The 23,407-nt window shown below is 46.5% G+C and overlaps 1 protein-coding gene across 1 annotated transcript; it reads left to right on the top strand.

The window, feature by feature from the left end:
• The first annotated feature begins 15 nt into the window (after window positions 1-15).
• On the top strand, window positions 16-22,146 carry ATG4B (autophagy related 4B cysteine peptidase). Its single transcript, XM_074878067.1, has 13 exons — window positions 16-232; window positions 6,308-6,406; window positions 6,925-6,996; window positions 9,011-9,109; window positions 9,956-10,057; window positions 10,843-10,915; window positions 11,960-12,039; window positions 15,235-15,431; window positions 16,436-16,514; window positions 17,217-17,362; window positions 18,019-18,075; window positions 18,369-18,462; window positions 20,326-22,146. The coding sequence occupies exons 1-13, from the start codon at window positions 16-18 to the stop codon at window positions 20,397-20,399; spliced, it is 1,389 nt and encodes a 462-aa protein (XP_074734168.1). The 3' UTR covers window positions 20,400-22,146.
• Window positions 22,147-23,407: the final 1,261 nt, after the last annotated feature.

Raw genomic sequence — 23,407 nt, 5'->3', positions numbered from 1 at the left:
TCTCTGTACGGCAAAATGTCAGCCCCCAGTACGCGGAGGAAGGCGCGCGGCGCACCGGTCCGTGATGAGCGCCGCCGACAGCCAATCGCCGCCGAGGCCGGCGGCGACCGGCGCTCCCATTGGGCGAGCGCCGCGCTCGCGCCAGCAGCCGCGCAGGGCTGCGCCGGGGCGTATGTGTCGGTGGGGACGGCAGCGGCCGCAGCCCTCGGCGGGGCCGCCGCCATGGACGCAGGTGGGTGGCGGCGGCGGTGGCGGCCCCTTCCCGCACCGCGGCGGGGGGTGGGCGGCTGCTTTGCCGCTCAGGAGCCCGTGGCCTGGCCCGGCGGCCTCTTGAGGCCTGTGGCTTCCCGGGGCGGCTTAGGCCCGGGTGGCCCGGCCTGGCCCGGAGCGGCGCGGCCTGGCCCGGCGCTCTGAGGTGCGGAGATGTCACCGCTCCCCGGCCCGGTTGCCGCCCCAGGGCACGGCCCTGGAACCGGGGTCCCCACCCCTGTGGGGGCCCTGCCCTGCGGGGTGCGGGAGACGGTGGTGGCTCGGGGCGGCCCAGCGATGGCTCCGTTACCGCCGGTGTCGGCCGCTGCAGGCCAGAGCCGAGGGGGAGCCCCCTCGGTAGAGAGGTGAATCCCCCCTCCTGCCCCTCCCAGCCCGCCTTTTGCCGTCGTTCTTAAAAATCACGGAGCTCTCCCGCGGTGTGGCCTGAACGGGGTTGCCTGGGAAGCGAACCAGAGGGCGAGAGCTGTGGCAGGGCAGGTAGCCCTGTGCTCCACTCTGCTCCAGAGGCGCTGCGGCCGCCTTCTGCCGCGTCGAGGCGTGAGGCGACTCGACCGCTCATCCCGGCCCCTCATCGCCTTTACTGAGAGTCCCGGCAAAGCTGTTTGCAGTAGAGACTTTGTTTTCATACAAGGGGAGGAAAAAAAGACGAGTGTTGGTGCTTGGGTTGGGACTTACTTCCTTCTAGCCTTCGTGTAGTAACAGCTTTCATCCGCCCTCTGCAGAGATAAGTGTTGTTCCATAATAATGAACATTTTCTTGTGTCGCGTGGGCTCCTCCTTCATGTTGGGCAAGCGTGAGTATGGGGAGGGAATCCTTAGCTCTCGTCCCTCCGGACTGCTGTCTTGACTTGGTTTTGTCCTTGGTGCAGGCGCTGCTGTTGTCAGTGTAGTCCAGCCGATAGTGTCCCCACTTCCTGCCTGGCACGTCCTCGCACATCGCTGCATCCAGTCTCTCGCGTCTGAGAACAAAACGCATTCCAGCAAATGAACTTACACAACTTGAGTCGGGAGATATGTTTGTTTTTCCTCTATGTAAGCTTTAGAAGGCTTATCAAGGGAAGGAAAACCTTGCTGTGATAGACAGTAGGGCTGGCTCTCCTCTGTGCAAAGAGGAGGTGGGTCTCTGGGCTTTGGAGCGATGAGAGCTCAAGCCCCTTCACATCCAGCCCTGCCCCCGAGACAGTCAGTCGGGTACCTGATGACTTTGAGCTGTTTGCTCTGGGCCTCCCAAGAAAGTGCAGCTCTCCAGTTGACTGACTTTCCTCCCTGGCTGTGTCTTAACTCCTCGTTGTTGCTTAGATAAGTGAGATTTGTCCTGTTGAAAAAGCTTAGGGGAAAGAAAAGACTTAATCTTTCTTCTGCAAAGGCCAGAAGTCAGGGTTCAGGCTGATCGGTTATCTGTTTTCTAGGCCTTTTTCAGCAATGAGCTTTCCAATGAATTTACCTTCTCGACTCTCTTGAAATATTCTACATCCAATAGTGTTCCTCCACTCCGCTCTGCCTTGGGTGATGTACCTTTATCAGCTGAGGGAGATGATCATCTGCTCCATTTCTGATTCTTTTGTGGCAGTGTTAATGGGAGGCTGAAGGACTCGGGGAAGGTGTCTCTAAGCTGTTGCGGGTGCTGCCTGAGGGCTGTTACAGTATAGGAGAGAGAGGCCTCTCTAGAGACTGGGGGAAGCCCAGGAAGCAATTTGGGAAGGGAGGTATTGCAAAGCCTCATTTTCCTTCAGTGTAATGCTTGCCATCTCTGCTTCAATATTTTGTATAAAAGGTTTTTTGACAAAACGTCTAAGCTGTGCTGACAAAGTGTAACCAAGATGATTGATGCTGAAGTGAACATCAGCTGTTTTGCTGTGTAAACCACAGGGAAAATCACTTGCCACGTTTCTATTTGAGTCATCAAAGATTTGACTTGTTGTTATTTGTTTCCCAAAGTTGATAGAAAAACAAATAGCTTTGACTTTCGTAAAGCAGATGAAGTTAGTGGCTGTCAAGGACTTGATACTTGCCATAAACATGTATCTTGCCTTCAGCACATTTTCAAACTGACATCACCAGTCAGGGTCTGCTCCCCAGTGCCTGGCTGTGCTTCAGGGTTTGTTTATGTGGGAGCTTATGACAAGTTGGGATAACGTTTTTAGCTTGGCTTTTTCATTGTGCAGCACAAGAATATAAGAAGGGAGGCAAGATTTCACCCTCTACCCTAATTCTATGTATGGAGACAGTTTTTCTTGGTCTATGTCAAGATGATACGTAGCTTTTCAATAACCTTGCACATACTCCAGTTTAGTAAACTGATGTTGAAAGTCGCTGATACTGCAGGCACGTGCTGGGTGTGTCAGGGGCTGGTTCCTTGTGCTTCATACAAGGCAGGCTTTTGTGATGTGGCCTGTTACCTTGTAACTGAGTAGATCTAACCACGTGCCCAAAAGTGGAAAAGAACTCAAATGTTCAGGCTTAATGCTTGTATTTAATGTGGTTTTAGTTTGAATGCCTTTACCTAGGCTGTTTAATATGGGTGTTTTCTGTAGCGGCGTGTACAAATCTTTGCCTTTTCTGTTGGGCTTTCTAGAGAGGGTGTGGGATGAGAAGGTTTTCTGGGACACTACTGCAGACCCCGTGGAAGGTGTGCCTGTGGGGCAGAGATCCAGCCAACCTCACATCATTCACAGCATGCCCGAGGTTCCTGGAAAGCAAGGCTGCCTTTCTGAAGGCGTGCTTTGCAGGCCTGAAGCTCTTGGCTTTTTAACTATAAATCCACTGTGCACTGAAAGAAGTTGAGCTATTGTATTTGATTGCACTTGGATTTTCTGCAGAGGCTGCTGCTCTACTGTTCTGGATGCTCAGAGGTCGGTATTTAAAATAGACTGAGGGCTTCTTGAAGGTGAAGTTTTGGAGCGCTGCCCGAGAAATTTGCTGATCTCACCCGACTTCTGCAGCTCTGAAATGAGCATCTTCAGATAGGATTTCTACTCGGTGAATTTCTGGTTTTATTTATTTTCAGACCCGTTGCCTCTAACTATAAGAGGGAGAGAATGGCTTCTGTGCAAACTGTGACACTCTTTGTACCCCTTGCCTGAATTGTTTGAGTCCCACTGGCTCGTATTTAGCTCATCTGGGCAATAGCATAATGGATGTAATTTTGAAAAAGTGCCAGAGCGCATGAAGGTAGATGTTTGTAAAGGAAACACTTAGTGGCTTCAAGCCTTGTGGGGAGTTTACTGCTCCCGTTATAACGTCATTGATACTAACTGGGAGCAATCACTTGAATTTCCTCCCTGTGAGGGTGAAACCTTAACTCCTGCATTTAGCAGCTGTGCCTTTTCAGATGGTGGCAAGTATTTTCTTCCAAAAAACCAACATGCTCACTAATGTCTGACCACATCTTTCAGATGCACAGCTCGACACACCGGACCTTTGCACAGAGCCCAGATGTTGGGCATTCAGCTGAAGGACTGCAAGTCTGGGACTGTTCTGCCACATGTTCAGTGTCATGGCACTTGCAGTTTGCAATTTTGTGTTCCCTGAATACACAACTGGTCCAGCAGGCAGCCTGGGGATCCCTTCTGCCCACTGACCCCTTCCTCTTCTAGCTTTGATTGAAGGGGAAAGACTCCAGCAGCCCGTTTCCAGCAGATCCTTGCCGTGAAGCTGCCAGTTGCAAATCCTGTGCTTGCTAAGGACCTGGTGCCCTGCAAAATGTGTTGCCACAGAGGATGTGACATTTGAGAACGTGAGGAAATAGTGCTAGGAAGGAGAAAGTGAGATGGTGGGTAGCTTGATAGATTCTGTGTAGCATCCTTGTTTCAGTCCTTTTATTTAAGCTATTTGAGACTCTTCTGACAGAGAGCTGGATTCACAGCAAGCTTGAGAAAATAAACCACAAAATATTCCTTGGAGCTTTAAAACGTATCTGAGAAGTTCAGTTTTTATATTAAGATCGTATCTGGTAACACACCGAATTCTAAAAAAACCTAATGACTACCCTCCCTTTGAGCTCTCAGAATAAACTTGTAATGTCTCATCCCAAAGGGAAACTTCTGAAAATTAAGGGAGAAAGTAGAAAGTGATGCACACTTGAAAACATCTGCAGAAGTCACATCACTTCCTTCCCTGGAAAGAAATCTCCAACACTGAACAAGAAAGGGGGCAAAGCAAGCCAAGCTATTAAGTGAAGATAGGCACAGAAGCATGGACTGCTGGGGATGTGTAAAGTTTAGCTAGTATATGGTAAAGAAATTCTTAATTTCCCTGCTAAAGTTTGTTAGAGGAGAAGACTGCATTAATTTGCCGGAACTTTTCTGTGCAAGCAGAGTTGCTTTGCTTACCTTGCTGTTGAGAAGCTGCATCACAGGATGGGAATGGGAGCCTGTGGCCTGTGCTGTCCTAAATGTGCCTGAAAAAAGGCTTTTGACCAATTCACACAAGGAACGCGCTTTAAATCTTTTGGGCTAAGGTTAGGGCCAGAGTCTAATTCAAAATTTAATTTAGGAGCCTGTTTTACATCTCTGTTGCCAGGGATCCTGCTTAAACAGTAGTTGGTCTTAGTGATGGTGTCTTGCTGCTGTTACTTAAGTATTTTCTTTGACATTTGGAATTGGAATTTCAGGTCAAAGAGCCTGGGGCTAGAACACTGATGAGGTACCTACAGGAGGCTGGAATGTCTCGTGTAGCTTGTTTGCCCAAGCACAATGTGGAGTGTCCTAGACGTCTGGAAGGAGGAGGAGCAGAACCTTGTGGTGACTTTCTGGAGCTATCGTTGATGCAAATCAGCCAAGTTGTTATTTACTGGTATACCAGATGATGCTTTGGAAAGCTAAGCAGGGAATGATTGGGAGAAAAGCTCATCTACAGATGTCTTCTACTTGTGAGAAGGGTGAGGTCTGCTGTGTAGGCAGCACTGAAGAAAAGCAGAAGGGAAGCAAAAAGCAAGGTGTGCACTACAGAGGGTGGTGGCTTTCAGAGAAGCAGGGCTGAGGTGGTGGTTTAGTCCATTGCTCTGTATTAAACTCATGTCATGTTACTGCAGATTTTATTGCATTTGCTGCGAGAGATATTTTCAATAGCCATTTTAACAGCTACAGAGCAGGCTGGTGAGTTCTGCTTTAAATTTTATATAGGTGGTTTGTTAAAGATTTGACACCTACAAAATTAGACGGTTCATTTCCAGCGTTCCCAGACCACTTTAAAGTGCTTTATTTCCAAATACAGACCTAGTGAAGCACAGTTCATCCAACACTCCTCTTTTTTCCCTCCTCGTTGCCTGTGCCTTTTGCACGAAAGCGTAAGCTGCCCTGATCCGAGGGCAGCCTGTGCTGCTGAGTTTTCTGTAGGGGTCATGCAAGAGGGTGGATATCTAGGCACTGATGGATGCCATGCTGTGAAGGAGTTTGTCTGTCTCCTGTGAATAAGTACATCTGTGCACAGCTCTGCGTTCCTCAGATTTTAGTGTGGTATCTGTAAAGGCAGTGCTGCTCCTCAAGCTGCAGGCTGGTTTCAGTGCAGGTGATGACTTCTGCTGGATTCGTTGCCTCTTGAGGAGGGACTGACTTGCAGAGCAAGTTCCCATCTTAATGTAATCTGTGCTTTTTGTGTCACACCACCACAAATTATATTATCTGAAAGAAGGATTTTAATCACTTTGCTCACTTGGAAAGAGGACCTCGATATTGTTGCTGGTGACATGCACGATGGTGCTTGTTCTGGTAAACAGACTGCAGCTGCCAGCTGAAGTCCTAGATGTTTTCTTGACTGTCTTCTGCACCAGGCAGAACCTGGAGCTGACCTAACCTGGAAATCCCTCTGCTTTTCTGCTTGTGGAGCGGCCAGGAGCGAGCCAGGGCTGCATCAGCTCTCTGTGCCTTCTGGAGTTGGTAGTTGCAGGGGCAGCCGTACCGTTTCTTGCCAGCCAGAGCCAGGTGCTCTGGGTGTGTAAGTTACTGGGCCACAGCAGCTCTGATTCTGTAGTTTAGTGTGATTTTTAAAACACAAGGAAAAGCTATGAAAGGTATGTAATTTCTTCTTTCTCTTCCTAGCTACTCTTACCTATGACACTCTCAGGTTCGAATATGAAGACTTCCCTGAGACCAAAGAACCCGTTTGGATCCTTGGCCGGAAATACAGTGTTTTCACAGGTATTTTGCGTGCATGATGCAACACTCCAGAGGACTTTGTTAGTGTTGCACTTTGCTTTCTGAGCAGCAAAGTGACTGCAAACCTTATAAGCACACTGCAGAGTCTGTTTGCTGTCAAAGCACACAGACCATAGCTGCCATGCTGCTGGCTGGCTGGCGATCTCTGCAGACTCTGGAATGTTTTTGTGCAGAAAGTTACCATACAGTAGTTATTGGGACTTGTGTCGTGAGGCCAGGATGGTTGAAGCAAAGGGATAGCTCAGGGGAAAGGCAAGAACACTGTTTACTGCTTCATAATTTGCCTATGGCCATAGTGTCTTTGGGTTGACTGCAGCTATTTTGGGGGAAAAAGAAAGTTTCTTCTGCACAGCGGCACTGTCCTGTTCCTCAGCCACATTTTGCCTTTCTGGTCATGCAGACTCTCTGAGGAGCAGAACACTGTTGTCGCTAGGGATGGTGAGTGGGAGATGGATTTAGCTGTGTTTGGTGCTACCCTCATGATGCTGAAAATTTTTCAGAGAAAGAAGAGATCCTGTTGGATGTGACCTCCCGGCTTTGGTTCACCTACAGAAAGAACTTCCCTGCTATTGGTACGTGCTGTGGACGAGTCTAAGTACCTCCCAGAAATGATGATAATCCAGTTATCTCTACCTGATAAAACAAGCATAACATTAATGCACTCCCATTTATAAGAATCTGAAATGCACTTCATTTAATTGATAGGATAGACTTTTTGTTTATCTGATAATGAGAATTCCTCATCCCCTTTGGTATGAGAGATAACTGATGTTAAAAAGGACACAAGAATGAGTTTGGGAAGCCTACCTAGAAACATCCTTTCTTTGAGCAACATGGTGTAACGTGAGTAAGTCTAACACAAAATATTGTTTAATGATGGTCTTAGGCTTGAAGTGGATTAAAAAGATGAAAGCTAGAGATATGATACAGAAATTATCGCCTTTGTGCATCTGCTCTAGACTATGTGTTTTTAAGTGCCTGAAGTGACTGTTACACACAGGAACTGTAGTAATATGGGGACCATTTCCCAGTGAACTCGAAGGAGGACGTCTTTGTTCCTTAAGATATTCTGCACGGTCTCTGCTGTGGTTTGATTTTATGTACTGGGTGGAAGGTATATCAAGACCTGAGAGCAGGTAAATGGGATTCCAAGCCCCATCTGTGCCCCCACTGTCAACATCATCCCCAACGGTCAATGGGGAAAATGGCTCAGGTTTGGAAAAGAGACTTCTAGGTAGCTGGTCCTTCCGGCTTGTTCTGTTCTTTCCCTGCTGGGAAACACTTTGCCTAACAAGCTATGAGACGTCTTTGATGCAGTTTAATCCCTTTAAATTCACGTTTGTGAGCCATAGTTAAACATGCGTTTGCAAATGAAGGGTTAACGTGTTTAACTGTGGCTCACAAACACCACTGGGGTTTCTATATGAGTTATTATAGGGCGGGGAGGTGAAAAGAAATCCCATTTTCTGAGTCATTTCCCATTTACAGTAATGATACGATTTGCATGTCTTACAGTAGATCTTTTCCTTTTTCAGTCTTTTTTTCTCCCAGTCACCCCTTTTATTGTTGACCACTTCTCTGTGCTTGCCCTTCAGAGGGTAAGGAGAATGTCTTCTGCTAGTTTTGTAAAGCATTATCAACTTTGGATGTTGTGTATGTTATAAATTGCTGGCAAAATTATAGAAGATAACTGCTGACTGTCCAGAAGTTGATTGAATAAAGTTCTCTTGGGTGATTTTTCTCTCCCTGTGCTTTTTCCTGCAAAGCAGTTGCATAGGAGCAAAAAAAGAAAGCAGCGTTACAAAGAAACTACTTCTAGCAGCTGTGCTAAGGCGCAGTTGACGGCATGCTTGTAAGACAGCTCACTTGCTGTGGTCACACTAAACATTTTATCTATGAAACTTGTAATAATAGCCAGAGCTTCAGCGGAGGAGCAGCAGCTTCCTTTTGAAGTTCTGTCAGGGAAGTGCTTCCAGCCTTGAGGCCTTTGTCTCAGACTTTCCAGCGTGAGCTAATACCCAGCTTATTCTCCGATATTATGTAGGATGTGGTTTTCTTGTTGCTCGGGTGGGGGGTTTTTTTGGCCTATGTTGTTCACTTTGGAATTTCATCCAGTCATAGCTGCTTATGATGTAGGAATTCCTTAGGACTGGTTTGTTTTGCATGATGAATTGTCTTCTCAAGATGAGGACTACAAGAAGTCGCCTGTAACGAGCACCTCTGTGTAGAAATGTGTCTCTGAATTGGGCTGGGAGTCTGCAACTAGGTTCAAGTGCTGTTGTGTTCCTGAGAAATTCAGCTCTCTTTCTAATTTGAGTTGTTTGGATTTGCCTTTGAAGTTTTTTTCCCCTTTCAGTTAGTGTTAAAGGGTTTTGTTTGTTTGTTTTTAAGGGATTCCATTAAGTTACTCACTGATAACTACACTTTTGTTTCTCAGCCATGGGTACGTGAGCTAAGGTCCTTATTTCCTGTCTGATTTCTTGGGTGAACCTGCTATCTGTGCAGACTTACAGTGCTTTCGTTTCTTCTCCCTCTTGTCACTGTTTTACTGTTCATTACATATTTATTTTCTGTCCTCGTTTACAGGAGGAACTGGTCCCACATCTGATACTGGCTGGGGCTGTATGCTGCGGTGTGGCCAGATGATATTTGCTCAGGCCTTGGTCTGCAGGCATTTGGGAAGAGGTAAACCCACGCAAAGCCCATACTGAGTTCCAGGGCCATGTGCTTCCACAAGTGCAGTACTTGTAAGGGCAGCAGGTAACAAGGGCACAGCTAGGAATTTCTGATGGCTCTGTAACTTTTCTTTTAGTCTTCTCAAGTTCAGGGCTGTTGAGAGAACGGTCTACTGGAAACCATCCAACAGGTTTTTCCCTGCTGTCTACAACTCTACATATAGTTGTACAAGCCTTAAAGCAGAGCCCCATAACGTATGAGTTAAATCCACTGAAGCCAAGCATGTACTAGATTTTTCTTGAGAGGTTTTTTATATAGCTGAAGTTTGAAACAACTTAGTAGGTTGATGCTTGTTTATAGTTCAGTTTTGTCACAAAGTCCTCACTTAATTAGTGTAGTCTCCTCTCCCCGTTCTTGTGCTTGACTCATGCTTGGTCTGTAAGCAGCTATACCAGAACATTTTTTTTTGACACTTGTTGATGGCTTTTGAATTTTTGGGGGATGATTTTTGTAGTGAGGTCACCTGTTTTTTCCCAGAATATGTAGCTCACGCCTGTCAATGAGAAATTATAATCCTGTTTCCCATCTGTGGGTTAGAGGTACAATTTGTGTTTTCTGGTATTTTTTTATTTGATTTTCTGTGGGTGATACTCCTTTATCTTAGCTGTGAGAATGCTTACTTTTCTTTTAAAATTAATCCTTTAGTGTTGGGAATGCCTTGGATGCCTAGTAATAAGATAGCAACATGAAAATCAGGTCAGCTGATTGGTGCACAGGGGAGAGAATTGTAGCTTTCAGCCTCTAGTTGCTAATAAATATCATGTTTTGTTTCCTATATCCCCTTGTCTGTCTTAGACTGGAGGTGGATAAAAGGGAAGAGGCAGATGGATAATTACTTCAATGTTCTTAATGCCTTCATTGACAAAAAAGACAGCTACTACTCCATTCACCAGATAGGTAAGAGTCTGGATGCTGAAGAGTGTGGAGATACTCAGTCTGTGTTTCCCATGAGTGCAGAACATCACTCTGTTCTTTTACTAGCTTAGCCAAAAAAACCCCAACGAGTGGGTCAGGTACCCATACATGATATTATGCTGCTTGTTTTCTGATGTCATGTAAAACTGCCACTCTTTATTGTGGGTTATGATGGATTTTTCTTCTTGTCTCCATTAAGACTGTCAGGTTTGCCTAATGCTTTATTATTAGTGTTATATTCAGCATCACTTTCCATATCCTAGTTAAGGTGAGAGGAACGCGTGTGGTTGTTGTTCTCACTAGGACCTTGTCATATGAGAATGTTGTTGAGCAAAGAAATTCTCAGAAGTAGCAAGTGGACTAAGGAAGGATCTCACTTTGATATAAATTTCCCTGGCAAATAAAAGAGAAGCAGCCTGTTCCAGTTTTTCCTATAGGGTGTTAAGGCACCTATAGCTTCAGCGAACAGAACTTCAGACTACAGAGGTGGTCTGGTAATCAAACACTCCAAGAAAAATTTCTTTGGTAACACTGCCTTTTGAACTTTTGTGTTATTGCATGCTGGGGAAAGGATTTGCTTTACAGTCCTTCAGAATGTGCTTCCCTCTCCCATCTACACTAAGATATCCCATGAAAGGGTAGATTCTGCTGACTCAAAAACATTCCCAAGTGAGATTTCTTCCCTATTAAATACAAACTGTTTAGGAAGGGACGCGGTGTAGGTGAAATTATTTGCTAAATTATTTTGGTTTTTTCTTGTGATGCAGCCCAGATGGGAGTTGGAGAGGGAAAATCCATAGGTCAGTGGTATGGACCAAACACAGTCGCACAGGTGCTCAAGTAAGTGCTACATTTTCCCTTTATATCTTTTGAACCACACAGTGGGGTCATTTGGGTTGTAGTACCTCCTAGCACAGGTTTCTGCCCATGGACTGAAGTGCAACTGTATGTTTTAATACTGTTAGCAGGCAACCTGCTTGACCTTATTGACCTGCTCGGGCAGGAATTTGAAGGGAGCCCTTCTGTTGTTTAGATGCTGGCAGGATGTGAGAGAAAACAGATTTCAGGACAACCCCCAAAAACCTCTCTTCACATCCCACAAGCAGTGTGCTTGCCACTAGAACAGAGTGCAGTACTCTGCAGCAGACCAGAAGCAACTGTCAGAGTAGATGATTGTTGCCATCGTTTGGATCTCTGCTAGCCTCCGAGTTGCCTCTGCTGACCTGACAACAGTGTCATCATTATCAAAAAGCTGCCAGTGAGCCATCACTAATGCATTAGCAGAGGAAAGCATTAATATTTGCTGCCTGGGTTCCATGGTGACAGGCAGAGGATCAGAGCGGTGCTGGAGCATGGACTGCCTTTAACTGGGACACACTGTATTTTGAGAAACATTCTCTCTCCTGTCACCCTTCTTCCCTCGCTTTGATTAGATGAGCAGGTAGCTCCCTGGAGTAGCCAGGATTGCCTACAAGCAGCTTTCCTGGGTCAGACCATATGCTGAATTAGCCCAGGATCTGGTATAGGTGATCAGGAGATAAGTACAGAAAGTAAAAGTAATTTTTTTAATTTGTTACTATTTTTTTTATTCTGTCTCACTTTCTAGTAACCAGCAGTTATTGGATTTGAGTTGGAGGTTGTGTCAGCTCTGTTGTACTTAGTAGCTGCTGAGGGACAAATTCCCAAGTGTGGTCCCATTTGTTTATTCTTCCAGCCATAATAACTAGTGACAAGGAAGTATACAACTCTAATACATGTAAAGAGCATGCTTTACAGCATCATTGATGAAAGCCAATCTCTTCTAATCCAGTTACTCCTCTCTGATACACCAGCATCTTTGTCTTGTACTTGCTTACTTTTTTTTTTTTTTTAATTTTCCTATAGAAAACTTGCAACTTTTGATACATGGAGTTCACTGGCAGTACATATAGCCATGGACAACACAGTAGTGATGGAAGAAATCCGTAAGTATCACATGGAGGAGGAATGTGGTACATCCTCCAGCAGCAAGGAGCCAGAAAAAACCTGAAGAGCATATAGTAGTACAACACAACAAGCATGATGTAAATGTTCTGTCTTAAAGCTGTGGCCAAGCATGCTAAAACCAGATGAGAATTGCTGTTCCAGGGCAAGGAAGCCCCTTGTTTGACTTTTGCTTCACGTGATAAAGCCTCTGACTTGGCACTGTGGCCTCTGGATCTGGAGAGAAGGTCTGCTGACCTTCAGATAAATAGGTGGGAGCTGCTTGGAAGGTAGTGTCAAACTTGTTTATGGCCACAGGTAGTGAGCAGTAAATGACTGCTTCCTCTCTCGTATAATGGAGTAGGAGTGTCTCTGCTATTAGGCAGAGTAAGAAAACTAGAACAGATTGCTGAAGAAGAAAAGGAACAAAATTGGTGAGGATTGGGGAGGAGAAGAAGGGAATCCATCTCTGGAGTGGATCTCTCATCATTTAAGGAGTGTTCACTGCTTGTTTTAGGGTTTCTTTTGTTTTTCCTCGGTGCATCCTGACAACAGGCTGGCTCTGGAGGCTGAGCAGCTGTGCAACGTGTTCATCCCCAGCATGCTCGCTCAGGCCATGGTGCCACAGTAACCAAAGCTGAATGCCTGCACTGCTGGTTGCTGCAGTCCTGCATAGGCCTGGCCACACAAGCCTTCCCCTTGCTTGCTTTAGACTAACTCGTGAGGCAGCGAGCTTACACAGCACAAAACCCTGCAATGTTTTCTGCCAGCCTGGTGTTCTGAAACAGCATGTAGAATGGTCCAGTGAGCACTGAAGCTGGTGCAGGGTTACAGGTGAGATTGTGGCAGGCATCATTTTAGCTGGCTTCGGCTGCCACGGAGCCAAAATCAATTAACAGGCCTAGAGCGCAGGACAGTCACTTTACAAAGTCACATCTTGTCAGGTAGTCTCAGCTGAGTGGCAAAGAAACAAAGGATCTGATTGAGAAGTGCCTGTCTAACCTTAGGTACACGTAGTCCTGTGAAGGCATGTGCTGATGGCCTTGGCTTAAACAAGGGCCAGCATGAACACAGAAATTGAATTTATCTTTCATCTTTAGCCTGAAAACATTATTTCTAGAACTGAAGCATGCTGGCTGTGAGGCTTGGGTGTGCTGCAGGCTCTTGTCTGTGTGCCACTGACTGTTCAGCACTGACACTGCTTCAAGTAACGTGTCCATACAGCTTGTAAAGTGGAGGAGGTGTTTGTTTATTTTCCTCAAATGTAAATCATAATGTACATGTTCAGGGCCTGAGAATCACTGTATCAGTGGGTCTGATGTGTTGAATGTCTGTAGGTATGTGTTATATATCTTGTGCCCCAAACATCTGTCGATAGTGAAGCATTCAGAAGTTAATGCTGTTTCATACATTCGGTCACTAATACTGTTCAGCCTAAAGTTCATAGGAAATGCCTTTTGCTACAGCAGTGAAGAAACATCCATCTTTATCCCTTTTGAGTCAGCCTGTTCTGTCAGATTAGTTGGGCATTGGAGAATCCTGTGCATCAGTAAGGTGCTGAGAAACCAAGCCAGTAAAGCTAGTACCTGACAGCAGCAGCCACAGCAGGAGAGATGTGTCAAATCTGTTGGAATATGTTTGCAGTAAATGGTTTGGATCCAGCTGGGAAGCTTTCGGCAGGTTCCGCTGCGCTGTGGCACCATAACACTGCAAAGCCTGCCAAAGAAGCAAGGTGAATTTGGTCTGTGCCAAGCTCCCTATTGCTTAAACTTGGGTTAAATACGTTCATATCACAGCGCAGGATTGCCAGTTGATTTGCCTGATGAGGAAACCTGCAGTGACACCCCACTCAGCAACAGCCCTGGCTTGGCAGCTGATTGCAGATCATCAGAACAGGCAGGTGACCACAACAAACCCCACCCCACCCCCCGCCATGGTCTTTACTGTTTTTAACAGGATAAGTCACTGCGAATAACGACTTTCCATTTTCTCAGGACCTCCAGTAACTATACTATGTCTGTGCATGAGAGACACACACATACACCTTTTCCCTCCTTGAGGGACAGTATAGGGAGCAACTGCAAACCCTTCAGTGCACGTTGTCTCTCATACTGAGGCTTTAGATCAGAGCCCTATTTCTTCTAACCTTGGGTGTAACATTCTCAGTGTTCAGCTGGGTTTGAAGCTTTTAGTAGTGAGCAAACATCCTGCTGAAATGGCTGGTGATGAAGGTGTTTGTTTACACTGTGTCCTACCTGCTAGAGTGTCCTGGCATTCAGCTTAGGTCTGGAATAAGTTAAATGAACCTCTGGCATTTTGTCTAATTGCCTTGGCTTCCTGATTAAAGTGCTCTGGGTTTCTTTGGGGGTTGGGTTTTTTTCTCCACATGCTCAGCAAGTAATGAAATTGGCTGGTGAGACAGGTAGGCTTGGAGATGTTTCTGGGCCAGAATTTACATAACCTGGTTGCATTACAGCCTGGCTGTATGTTTGTCAAGCCTGTAGAATGAGAATGCATAGTGCTTATGTCATGCTTACACCCTGAGGAGTTTTACTGCCCCATATTTTACAGGCAAAGCTCGTGCTGGAAGTGCAGTGTTTAATGATCATCTGCTTTAGGTCTCTAAAGCAGCTTCTGAAAGATCCCACAATAAAGTTTGTGAAGGCTCTAGTGAACTTCAGGAAAATTACAACTACTCTAGAGAGACACCATGGGTGAATATTTCCTGTGTTAAGCCATAACACTTTCCTAGTTCAGTCTTCATATCCTCCATGGACTCCTCTGGAGTTGAACACTCCTGGTTTTTCTCTTTGTGCCTACACACTTTCTGAATTCAGGACTCTTGCCTGACCTCCTAATCAACTCGTTCAACTTTTTTGGCACAGGGTGTTGCTTAGCTGTTTACCTGCTGGAAGAATTTGCATTTTAACGGCCCACCAGATGGTGGCTGTGAGTACGGCATGCTTTGGCGTAATCTTGATGTAAGCTTAGATGAAATGCTGAGCCCTACCAGAAGCCCTGCAGGGAGTACGTACATCACATGATCCCAGCACTGGACCCCTTTAAGCTTTTCTTTTTATTAAGCGCTGTAGGCTTTTAGTAAATAGCACTTGTTGATCAGAGCTTGAATAGAATTATTCAAGGCCTGGAAACAGAGGTTATTTCTGATGCTTTCTGCTCATGTTCCCTTTCTGTAGGGCGGTTGTGCCAGTCCAACTTCCCGTGTGCTGGAGCTGCAGCATGCCCTGCTGTGGAGTCAGACGTACTCTATAACGGGTACCCAGAGGAAGCGGGGGTTAGAGATAGGCTCTCACTGTGGAAACCATTGGTGCTGCTGATACCTCTCCGCCTTGGGCTCACAGAGATCAATGAAGCCTATATTGAAACACTAAAGGTAGGGGATCTGGAGCTGAATTCCTGGTGTTCTGATGCTTAAGGACCCTGTTGTGAATTAAGTAATTTCTGGAATTTGCTTTCGGGGCAAAAATACTCAGAAGTAACTATCCTATTTGCAAAAGGAAAATATATTTAAAGACAATCCTTGTCAGAGTTCAGGACACGCGTTCTTGCAGGCTATAGTCAGGAAAATGTGGGGGTTTTGGGGAGTTGGGGCTTTTTGGGTTGGTTTCTTTTTTGAGGATCTTACTTCACAACTTAATCTCAGTCCCTCTTTGCGTTTAGATGGTACCAACCTGCTGAAGCATTTGTTCAGCACTGCTGTACTGTGTTTGGTGGCAACCTGAGCATTAATGAATGTAGTGTTGCAAACTCCCTGTGGCTCTGAGGCTGGAGCTCATACTGCAGACTGAGGCTAGAAGCTGGCAGACAGTTGCAGGTTGGAGTACTGGGAGGCTGCAGAATTTAGGGTGTGCAGAGTACGTGCACAAGACAGGGTGCACATTGTCTTGTCCTCATGCTAGCAAGCTCTGAGCTGCACAGGTAAGAGAGCTCCAAATTCACGTGAGGTTACTTGCCCTTAACTCAGTAGATGGTGCCTGGATACTGCAGCTGAATAAGGAACTTAAACTGTTTCCTCCCCAGAGCACTATTGCACCCTGATGACAGTTCCGGGGGATCTTGCCACTGTCTGCAGCAGAGCCAGGACTGCCCCAACTGGGTCCTGGAGTAGTGCTGCTTCTTCCATTTGGTCCACCTGTGTGTTCCTGTCAGCAGTTAAAAGTGTTTTTGAGCTGCTTCTGTGTTCCTTGAAGGCCCTGTGTTGCAGCCTTCAGCCTTCCTGATGGAGCTTCTCTCCAGAAGTGGCTGTTTCTGCTGCTAGAGTTGCTGATTTTCAGTGTCCCCATCTTTCTTTCCCACTGCATTTTTGGATGTTTGCCTTTGTTGCCACCTGCTGTCTCACTGTCTGTCAGCTGTGTGTTTTCTGTATTGCTTTTCCAGCACTGCTTCATGATGCCCCAGTCCCTGGGAGTGATCGGAGGGAAACCAAACAGTGCTCACTACTTCATTGGCTATGTAGGTGAGTGCCCAGAGTACCGCAGAGACTTTCCAAGCATCTACCCCCAGCTAAAAAATGCTTGAGCAGTAGAGCTCTCCTGCTTGGTCTGTCATGCATGCTGCAGGGTGGTTCTTTCCTGCTGGAACTGTGGAAGGCTGCTGTGGACTGAACCTCTTTGCAAAGACCTGAGTGATGTAGCTTTGAGCAGTGGCCGTAGTACAGGCTGTAAACTTCCACGGTGTAATGCTAAATGCTGTCTGTAAAGAGATGTGCATAGAGACTTCTTCCTACATCCCAAGCTGACCCTCCCTTTGGGGGCTTGGCTGGATTTAACAGTCCTTTAGTTGTCCCCTTCCTGAAACCCTACAAACTGTTGTCCTTTTACTCTCCTTCTTCCCTCTGATTTTCTCTCTGCCTGAGACCTCAAGCTGGTTGTGCTTTGGATTTCTGGGGCCTACCTGAGCTTACACAGGACCCTGGAAGGCATGTGCAGGAACAGTATCCAAATAGTGCCTGTGCCTTGATCCCAGGGTGTCGCTGCGGAGTGGCCCCTGTGGTTCTGCTGGCAGCTGGCTCTTTGCCTGGATGAGAAGCGTTTGGGCAAGTGGCTGAAAGCTAGTTGTCCCTAGTTGGGTTCCTTTGTGGGGTTACGAGAGCTGGCTCTGTCATCGCTCTTCCTTGGCATGGTTCCTCCTGTTGATGTCTCCTTGCCTGTCTGTCCAGGTGAGGAACTCATTTACCTGGATCCCCACACCACGCAGCCTGCAGTGGAGCCCAATGACAGCAGCTGTCTCCCCGACGAAAGCTTCCACTGCCAGCACCCTCCCTGCAGGATGAGCATTGCCGAGCTCGACCCCTCCATTGCGGTGGTGCGTTCCTGCTGCTTGTTTCCGATCACCCCAAGGAGCAGTGTGGTGGTCCCTCTGTTTTGCAGCTGTCCCTTTCCCCAGGGAACTGGCAAAGGCAGTGGTGATGGGTTGGGTACTCCACAGGCTTGCTGTGCTCTGGGCACCTGCTGCCGTGGGTTCCAGTAACGCTGGTAAAGAAGCTCCTTACGCAGGAAGCGGTTTGGTACAGGGCAATTAAAATGCATGGCAATTAAATGCCATTCCTCGTGGGGCAGCATCCTTCTCTCAGGTTTAGTTTGGGCTTTGATTCCTGCTGTTTGGTGGGTAGATCTGAATCCATTCCTGAAGCCGTATTATGATTCAGTGTGGCTTGTTTTCTGTTGAACCCAAGATGCCTGCCCTTTTATTCCATGCGGGTTATTTCTGCTCAGTTTTCCTTCTGCAGTAAAGCAGAACATTACATTGATGATTCCAGCACTTGGATAGTCTGGTCACATCAAGCATATGGGGGGTGTTCAGTTTAACAGGGCAGTGTAAGCCACAGTTTTAAAGCAAGGCAGTTAGGTGGTGTAACTGCTTGCAGTCCTGGTCGTGTTGCTTGGCATTAATACAAGGCCTTAAGACTGAAATGGTCAATCTACAATATATAAAGATAATTTCTTTTTTTTTTTTTCCAGGGGTTTTTCTGCAACACAGAGGAGGACTTTAGCGATTGGTGCCAGCAAATCAAAAAGGTTTGTGTTTATATCACTGGGAAAGGAATATAGGGTATTGTCTAGTTTCCAGACCGCTGCACAGAGACCATGTTCTCTGCAGCATGATCCCTTTTTCAAGCACATGAAAACAGTTTATTAAACTAGCAAAAAGGGCATAGCTCTTGAATTCTATTGATGATGCGAGTCAAAGATTTGAGAAACATTTTTTTCAGCTGCAGGGAAGTCCCAACAGATCGTTATTACCCCTTAAAGACCCAGCACACCGTGAGTACAGAGTTGTTGGTTCTCATGGCTCCTCTCTTGCTCCGCAGCTGTCCCTGGTAAGAGGAGCGCTGCCAATGTTCGAACTGGTCGAACGCCAGCCGTCACATTTCTCCAACCCCGATGTCCTGAATCTCACACCAGGTGAGGTCATGCAGGGAGGTAGAGCCAAGGGTGAGCTGGTCCCTTTGGTTTTCCAGCAATTGTGTGGAATTGCACGGTGACTTCTGGTACGTTCCTGTTCTGCCTGGAGTTTGATCTGGAGCTCTTAGGTCAATTGATCTAGTCCTTTGGCTTTCAACTAGTGGTTCGCAAGTGTCTCAGGACAATTTTGAGAATGAGTCTGTGAATGATGATGATGACTGAGGGGAGGAAAAAACAAGGTCATGGCCTATCACAGCAGTGTGAATCTGTGATTTGTAAAGGATGCTTGAAGGAATCAAAAGGGTCCATTGAAAAGGCTGAAAACTCAGTTTCTAGGTAATGAAAATGGTCAAAGACAGGGGTGGTCAAACTTAGTTCCAGTGTAAGGCACTCCTTCCCTGTGCATGTGCCTCTACCAATGCAAAAAGGAACAAGTGCTGGGCAGTATCTTGGCTGTCAGGCTCTGCTTACCGTGTTAATAGCGTGCACAAACATTGCAGGAGGTAAAGGGCCATTGACAGTGTCTGCCAAGAGGAGTGAGTATACATGGACAAACCTACCCTGTCACCAGGCATTGGGCTGTGTCCTGTCACTTGCATCCTGCACCCTGTGCTTCCTTGCTCTCTCTCTCCCTTAGCATGAACTTTCAAAGCCTTCCTTATCTCACTGTCCTTCTCTGTAAGAATGCTTGATTCCCTTTAAACTGTCAATTGATCCTCGCCTGTATTAAATTGTCCCTAATTGCTGCCTTTCTTCCTCCTAAAAATGTTTTTGTAATGGGCTTCTTGTTCTTTTCCCTCTTCCCTATCTTGTAGAGTTCCCATCAGCTAATGGCTACTCTGTGTCTTAGTCCTACACCTCACTAGGAGGAGTAACTGTACTTTCACGACCGTCCAGCCCCTTATTTTTCTCAGCTGGTTGGGTTCTCTATGTTACTTAAGTGAAAGGGGCCACTCCTCTGAGGAGCACCTCTGGAAGTTGTACTGCCAGCACTCATGGGCACTGCAGTTTGATCAAAAACAGTGACACTAAGCATTTGCACACTCTACACTGTGGGGTTAAAGCTTGTCACAAAATATTCAAGGTGGCTCTGCAGCTTTGCACTTCTCTGTCCCCAGCCATCATTTATTGCAGTTTAGCTTTTGGCTGGCTGGTCTGCCAAGTCCAGCGACTGCTTTTTTGCAGACTGAGTCTCTCCTTTACTTCTCCAGTTTGCCCATATGTTCTCACCTGAATTTCCCCTATGGTAAAGTTGCTTCGCCTTTAGGTATGTGCTCCCTGCTTACCACAGAGTTGGAAGGGTGGACAGGAGGGATCAAGACCATTACCTTTCCTCACAAAATGGACTGTACTAATTGCTTTTGGGAGAGCACATGTTGTGTGATTACATTCCCCAGTAGTTGATCAAAGGCAACTATAGCATTAAACAAGTCTTTAGTACATGGGGGGGGGGAAAAAAATGTTCCCATATCACTTAATTGGGCCAGAAATCTTCATGGATATTAGTCCAGACCTGGCAAGTTTTCCTATTTTGAGCCTCTTGAGGCAGAACGGTCTCCTACAGAGCTGCTGCACAGGAAGGTTGTACAAAACAGTCACAGCACAGTTGCACACTGCACCAGGGCTGTGAAACGTGGCACCATATAATTCTCTCTGCACACCATATAATTCTCTCCAGTGCCTTTTCCATGCTACTGACATGTTCTCATCCCTCCTCAGAGCCTTCCTTCAGGTATGTCACTGAGTGTCTTGGAACATGCAGGCACTTGACTCTCAAATTCTGCTGCCTTCCCACTGCTGGTCTCACTGACGCTGAGCAGTCAGTGCGTCCCACGGAGGTAGCACTTTCTTTTTCTCTTGCAGACTCCTCTGATGCTGACAGATTGGAACGGTTCTTTGACTCGGAAGATGAAGACTTCGAAATCCTGTCCCTTTGAAAACAAATAGGAAAACTGACTCTGCAAATTTGTGTTATGTGTGGGGAGAAGGGGGGGGAGGGAAGCTCCTTCGAGAGCCTGGGGCTACCGGTTTTCATAGGCGCTTGCTGCCATCCCCGCCTCTTGTCCATCCTGGCATTCTGTGCAGCCTCTGAGCGGAGCGTGCATTGTCTGCATTGGGATGAAGAACCGAGTGGGTGTTAGAGCCTTACTGGCTGGAGTCAGAATTTCTCGGCAGAAGACAGTTGCTGGAAGTGGATGCAGTGGTGCTTAGGAGTTCAAAGCCTATCTGTTACATCAGCAGGTCAGCTGGCCTTCTGGGGGAGGCACAGAAATCGTTAGAGCGCTCAATCCTTCCATGGGGACTCCCCTCTGAAGCTTAAATAGAGCCGCCATCGTTTAGCAGGTGAAATGTACAGTTAATTCCTTTAGCAGCTTCTCTTCTCACTGGCCAACTTGGACTGCAGCTCACAACGCAAATGAACAGCAGACATGTCCCCAGAGGACAGCTGTGAAGCCCCGGGAGTGCAGGTGGCCGGGCTTCCTACAGTACAACTCCTGCTCATGCTTTGCAGTACACAGTGCTTCCTCGCAGGTGTAGTACCCCTCTCCTGCTCACATCCTATGAAAAGGAAGTTGAGGGAACTTACAAGTGACTGATAATTCAATAAGCGAAAGGCTGTCTGGGAAAGCGCGGAGCAGGCGCGTGCTGGTGGGGAGGAACATCTCAATCTTGGTTAAAATAAGAGCAGAATGGAAGAACAGAAAATGCGTGTTCTTGCTTGGTGAGTCTATAAAGCATTGTGCTTCTACAATGGATTATCTTCAGGAAATCTGCTTCGAGCAGAGAACTGGATTCTATAGTCCTGAGGGGGGAAGTAGTCCACAGCTGGGAGAGGCGAGACAGGACAACTGAGATCTGCCAGTCTGCCTGCGCCCCAGCATGCTGGCATGGTGTCTAGGGAATTAATCTTGTCAGTACCAAAAATGTGAGCTGGAAAATTCCTTGAGGTATCCTTGGTGGGTTGTTCAGCAGTTCCTCCAACGACTCCTGTTAGACATTCCCTTTCCAAAACAGAAGAGGTGCCTGAAGGCCGAGTAGGCTTCCTCGCTGCGTCGGTACCTTTCCCTTGTGTGGCCTGCCAGCTCCCCGTCCCTTGCAGAGTATGCGCAAAGGTACTGTAGGAGCTAACCTGGAGAAACCCATTTCATGTAAACATCCCAAAGAGGGCAGTAAGGATCAGAACCTCTTGAGAAGGTCCACTTATACTGGAAATTTTAGCTACTTTAAGATGATAGCTCTGCCTGGGGCCCTTCTCCACACAGAATTCAGAGAAAGGTAAACCGTGGAGGAGAGCTGTCTTAATGCAAACTGCAACAGAAGTTGCTGAAGTAGTCTCCTTCAGGCATGCTGCAGATTGCAAACCTGTTTACAAGGCTTTCATTTGTACATTTAGGATTGGAACCTGTCAGTTGATGCTTTTGTGCCCAAAGGGTGGTGACAGCTGCCTAGAAATGACCCATTTCCCCCATGACTGACCTACTGATGCTCTAACTGTCCCTGTGCTATCCAAAAGCAGAGGTTTGAACTGGGAACCACAATGCTTCTGTCACAAAATTATTATTTGCTGCTTTCTGCCTGCTTCTCTTCTCTCTTGTAGTTAGGGGAAGAGGCAGTAGAGGAAGTGGGGCTGTGCTCCATTCATCTGCTTTCAATTTGTATCTGAATAAACAGATCTAAAATCTTTGCCTGTCCTAATATCCTTCACATCAATTGAAGGTGGTGGCGGGTGGTATCTAGTAACGCTGCAGCACGGTTGGGAATGCTGTCAGAGTGACTGCAGTTTTTACCCTCTTAGGGCAACGAAGGCAGATGGAAGCAAAAGTTGAACTGTGCAGCAGTGACTTTATCTTCCTTTTGGTGTATCTGACAGAACAGGCTGGCTGCTTGGGTCTGCCAGAGGGTGAGCACCTGCAGACGTGTTGGCAGAAAAGGAAAAAACACTTCCATAGCAATTCTGCTACTTGAATTTTAAGCAGCACAGCATCTCTCTGCTTCTAAAACAACACAAGCCCTTCTGACACGGGACATGTTTTTTTGGTGAGTCTCTATGTGTGCTTTTGAGGTAGAGGGGAAAGAGCCAGGCAGAAGCTCAGAAGTTTTTGCATTGGTAGGTGGAAAGTGAAACTTGTTTCTTTACTGTTTATTTAACTGATAGCTTTTTGTAGCACCAGTTTCCAGCTAGCCTTTGAAACACCAGCTCTGCAGTAGTAAATGTTACAGAAGTAAGCGTAGTCAATTCAATAATCATTTTTCCTGCAACAGCAGGACACAGTGCTTGAGCCGGAAAGCTGTTGCCATTGGCAGGCCCTTTTGTTGAGAGCTAGTCACTCAGGATGCATCTCCCTCTTGATTTGTACACAAGAAGAGTTACTACTTGTTTCATGTTCGTGCTTTTATGGTTAAGGACAGCTCAGCCAGACAAGATTTTACCTGAGTGTTAATGCAGCCCAAATAACAGAGCTAAGCTCAGCTTTATTAGATCTTTAACAGGTGTTTCTGGCTTTAGTCAGAAGCTTAAAGCTAATATGAATTATATTACTTCTCTGTGTGTGATCTTCTTCCAGTGTTGCTGGAAGGGCCTGATTCAGCGTTACAGGTGCTCACCTCCTTCACAAGGAGTGTTTCTGCTACCAGGTGCTGTGCAGCTGTAGAGAGAAGGCAGCGGTTTTTCTATTTCAGCAGATGCTTGCGTTAGTAATTTTGTTTTAAACATTTATCTTCCTCTCCCTGCTAGTGGATCAGTTCAATCTGCCTCTCTCAGAGTTAGAGCAGGATTTAGTCTCTGTATGGCCAGTTTGGAGACAGTCCAGTCCACACTGCTAGAAGGCGAGTTAACTGTCCAGCAGATAGAGATGTTAACTCTCCTGGTCATCCCCATATCCTAGTGCACCTTGAAAATGACTTGATTTAACATTCCAATTTATTGTAGTTTGGTGGTCATGAT

Source organism: Strix uralensis, chromosome 9 (genome assembly GCF_047716275.1).
Source record: "Strix uralensis isolate ZFMK-TIS-50842 chromosome 9, bStrUra1, whole genome shotgun sequence".
In the NCBI taxonomy this organism is placed as follows: Eukaryota; Metazoa; Chordata; class Aves; order Strigiformes; family Strigidae; genus Strix; species Strix uralensis.
The sequence above is the reverse complement of the archived record's forward strand: the minus strand, read 5'-3'. Positions and strand labels throughout refer to the sequence as shown.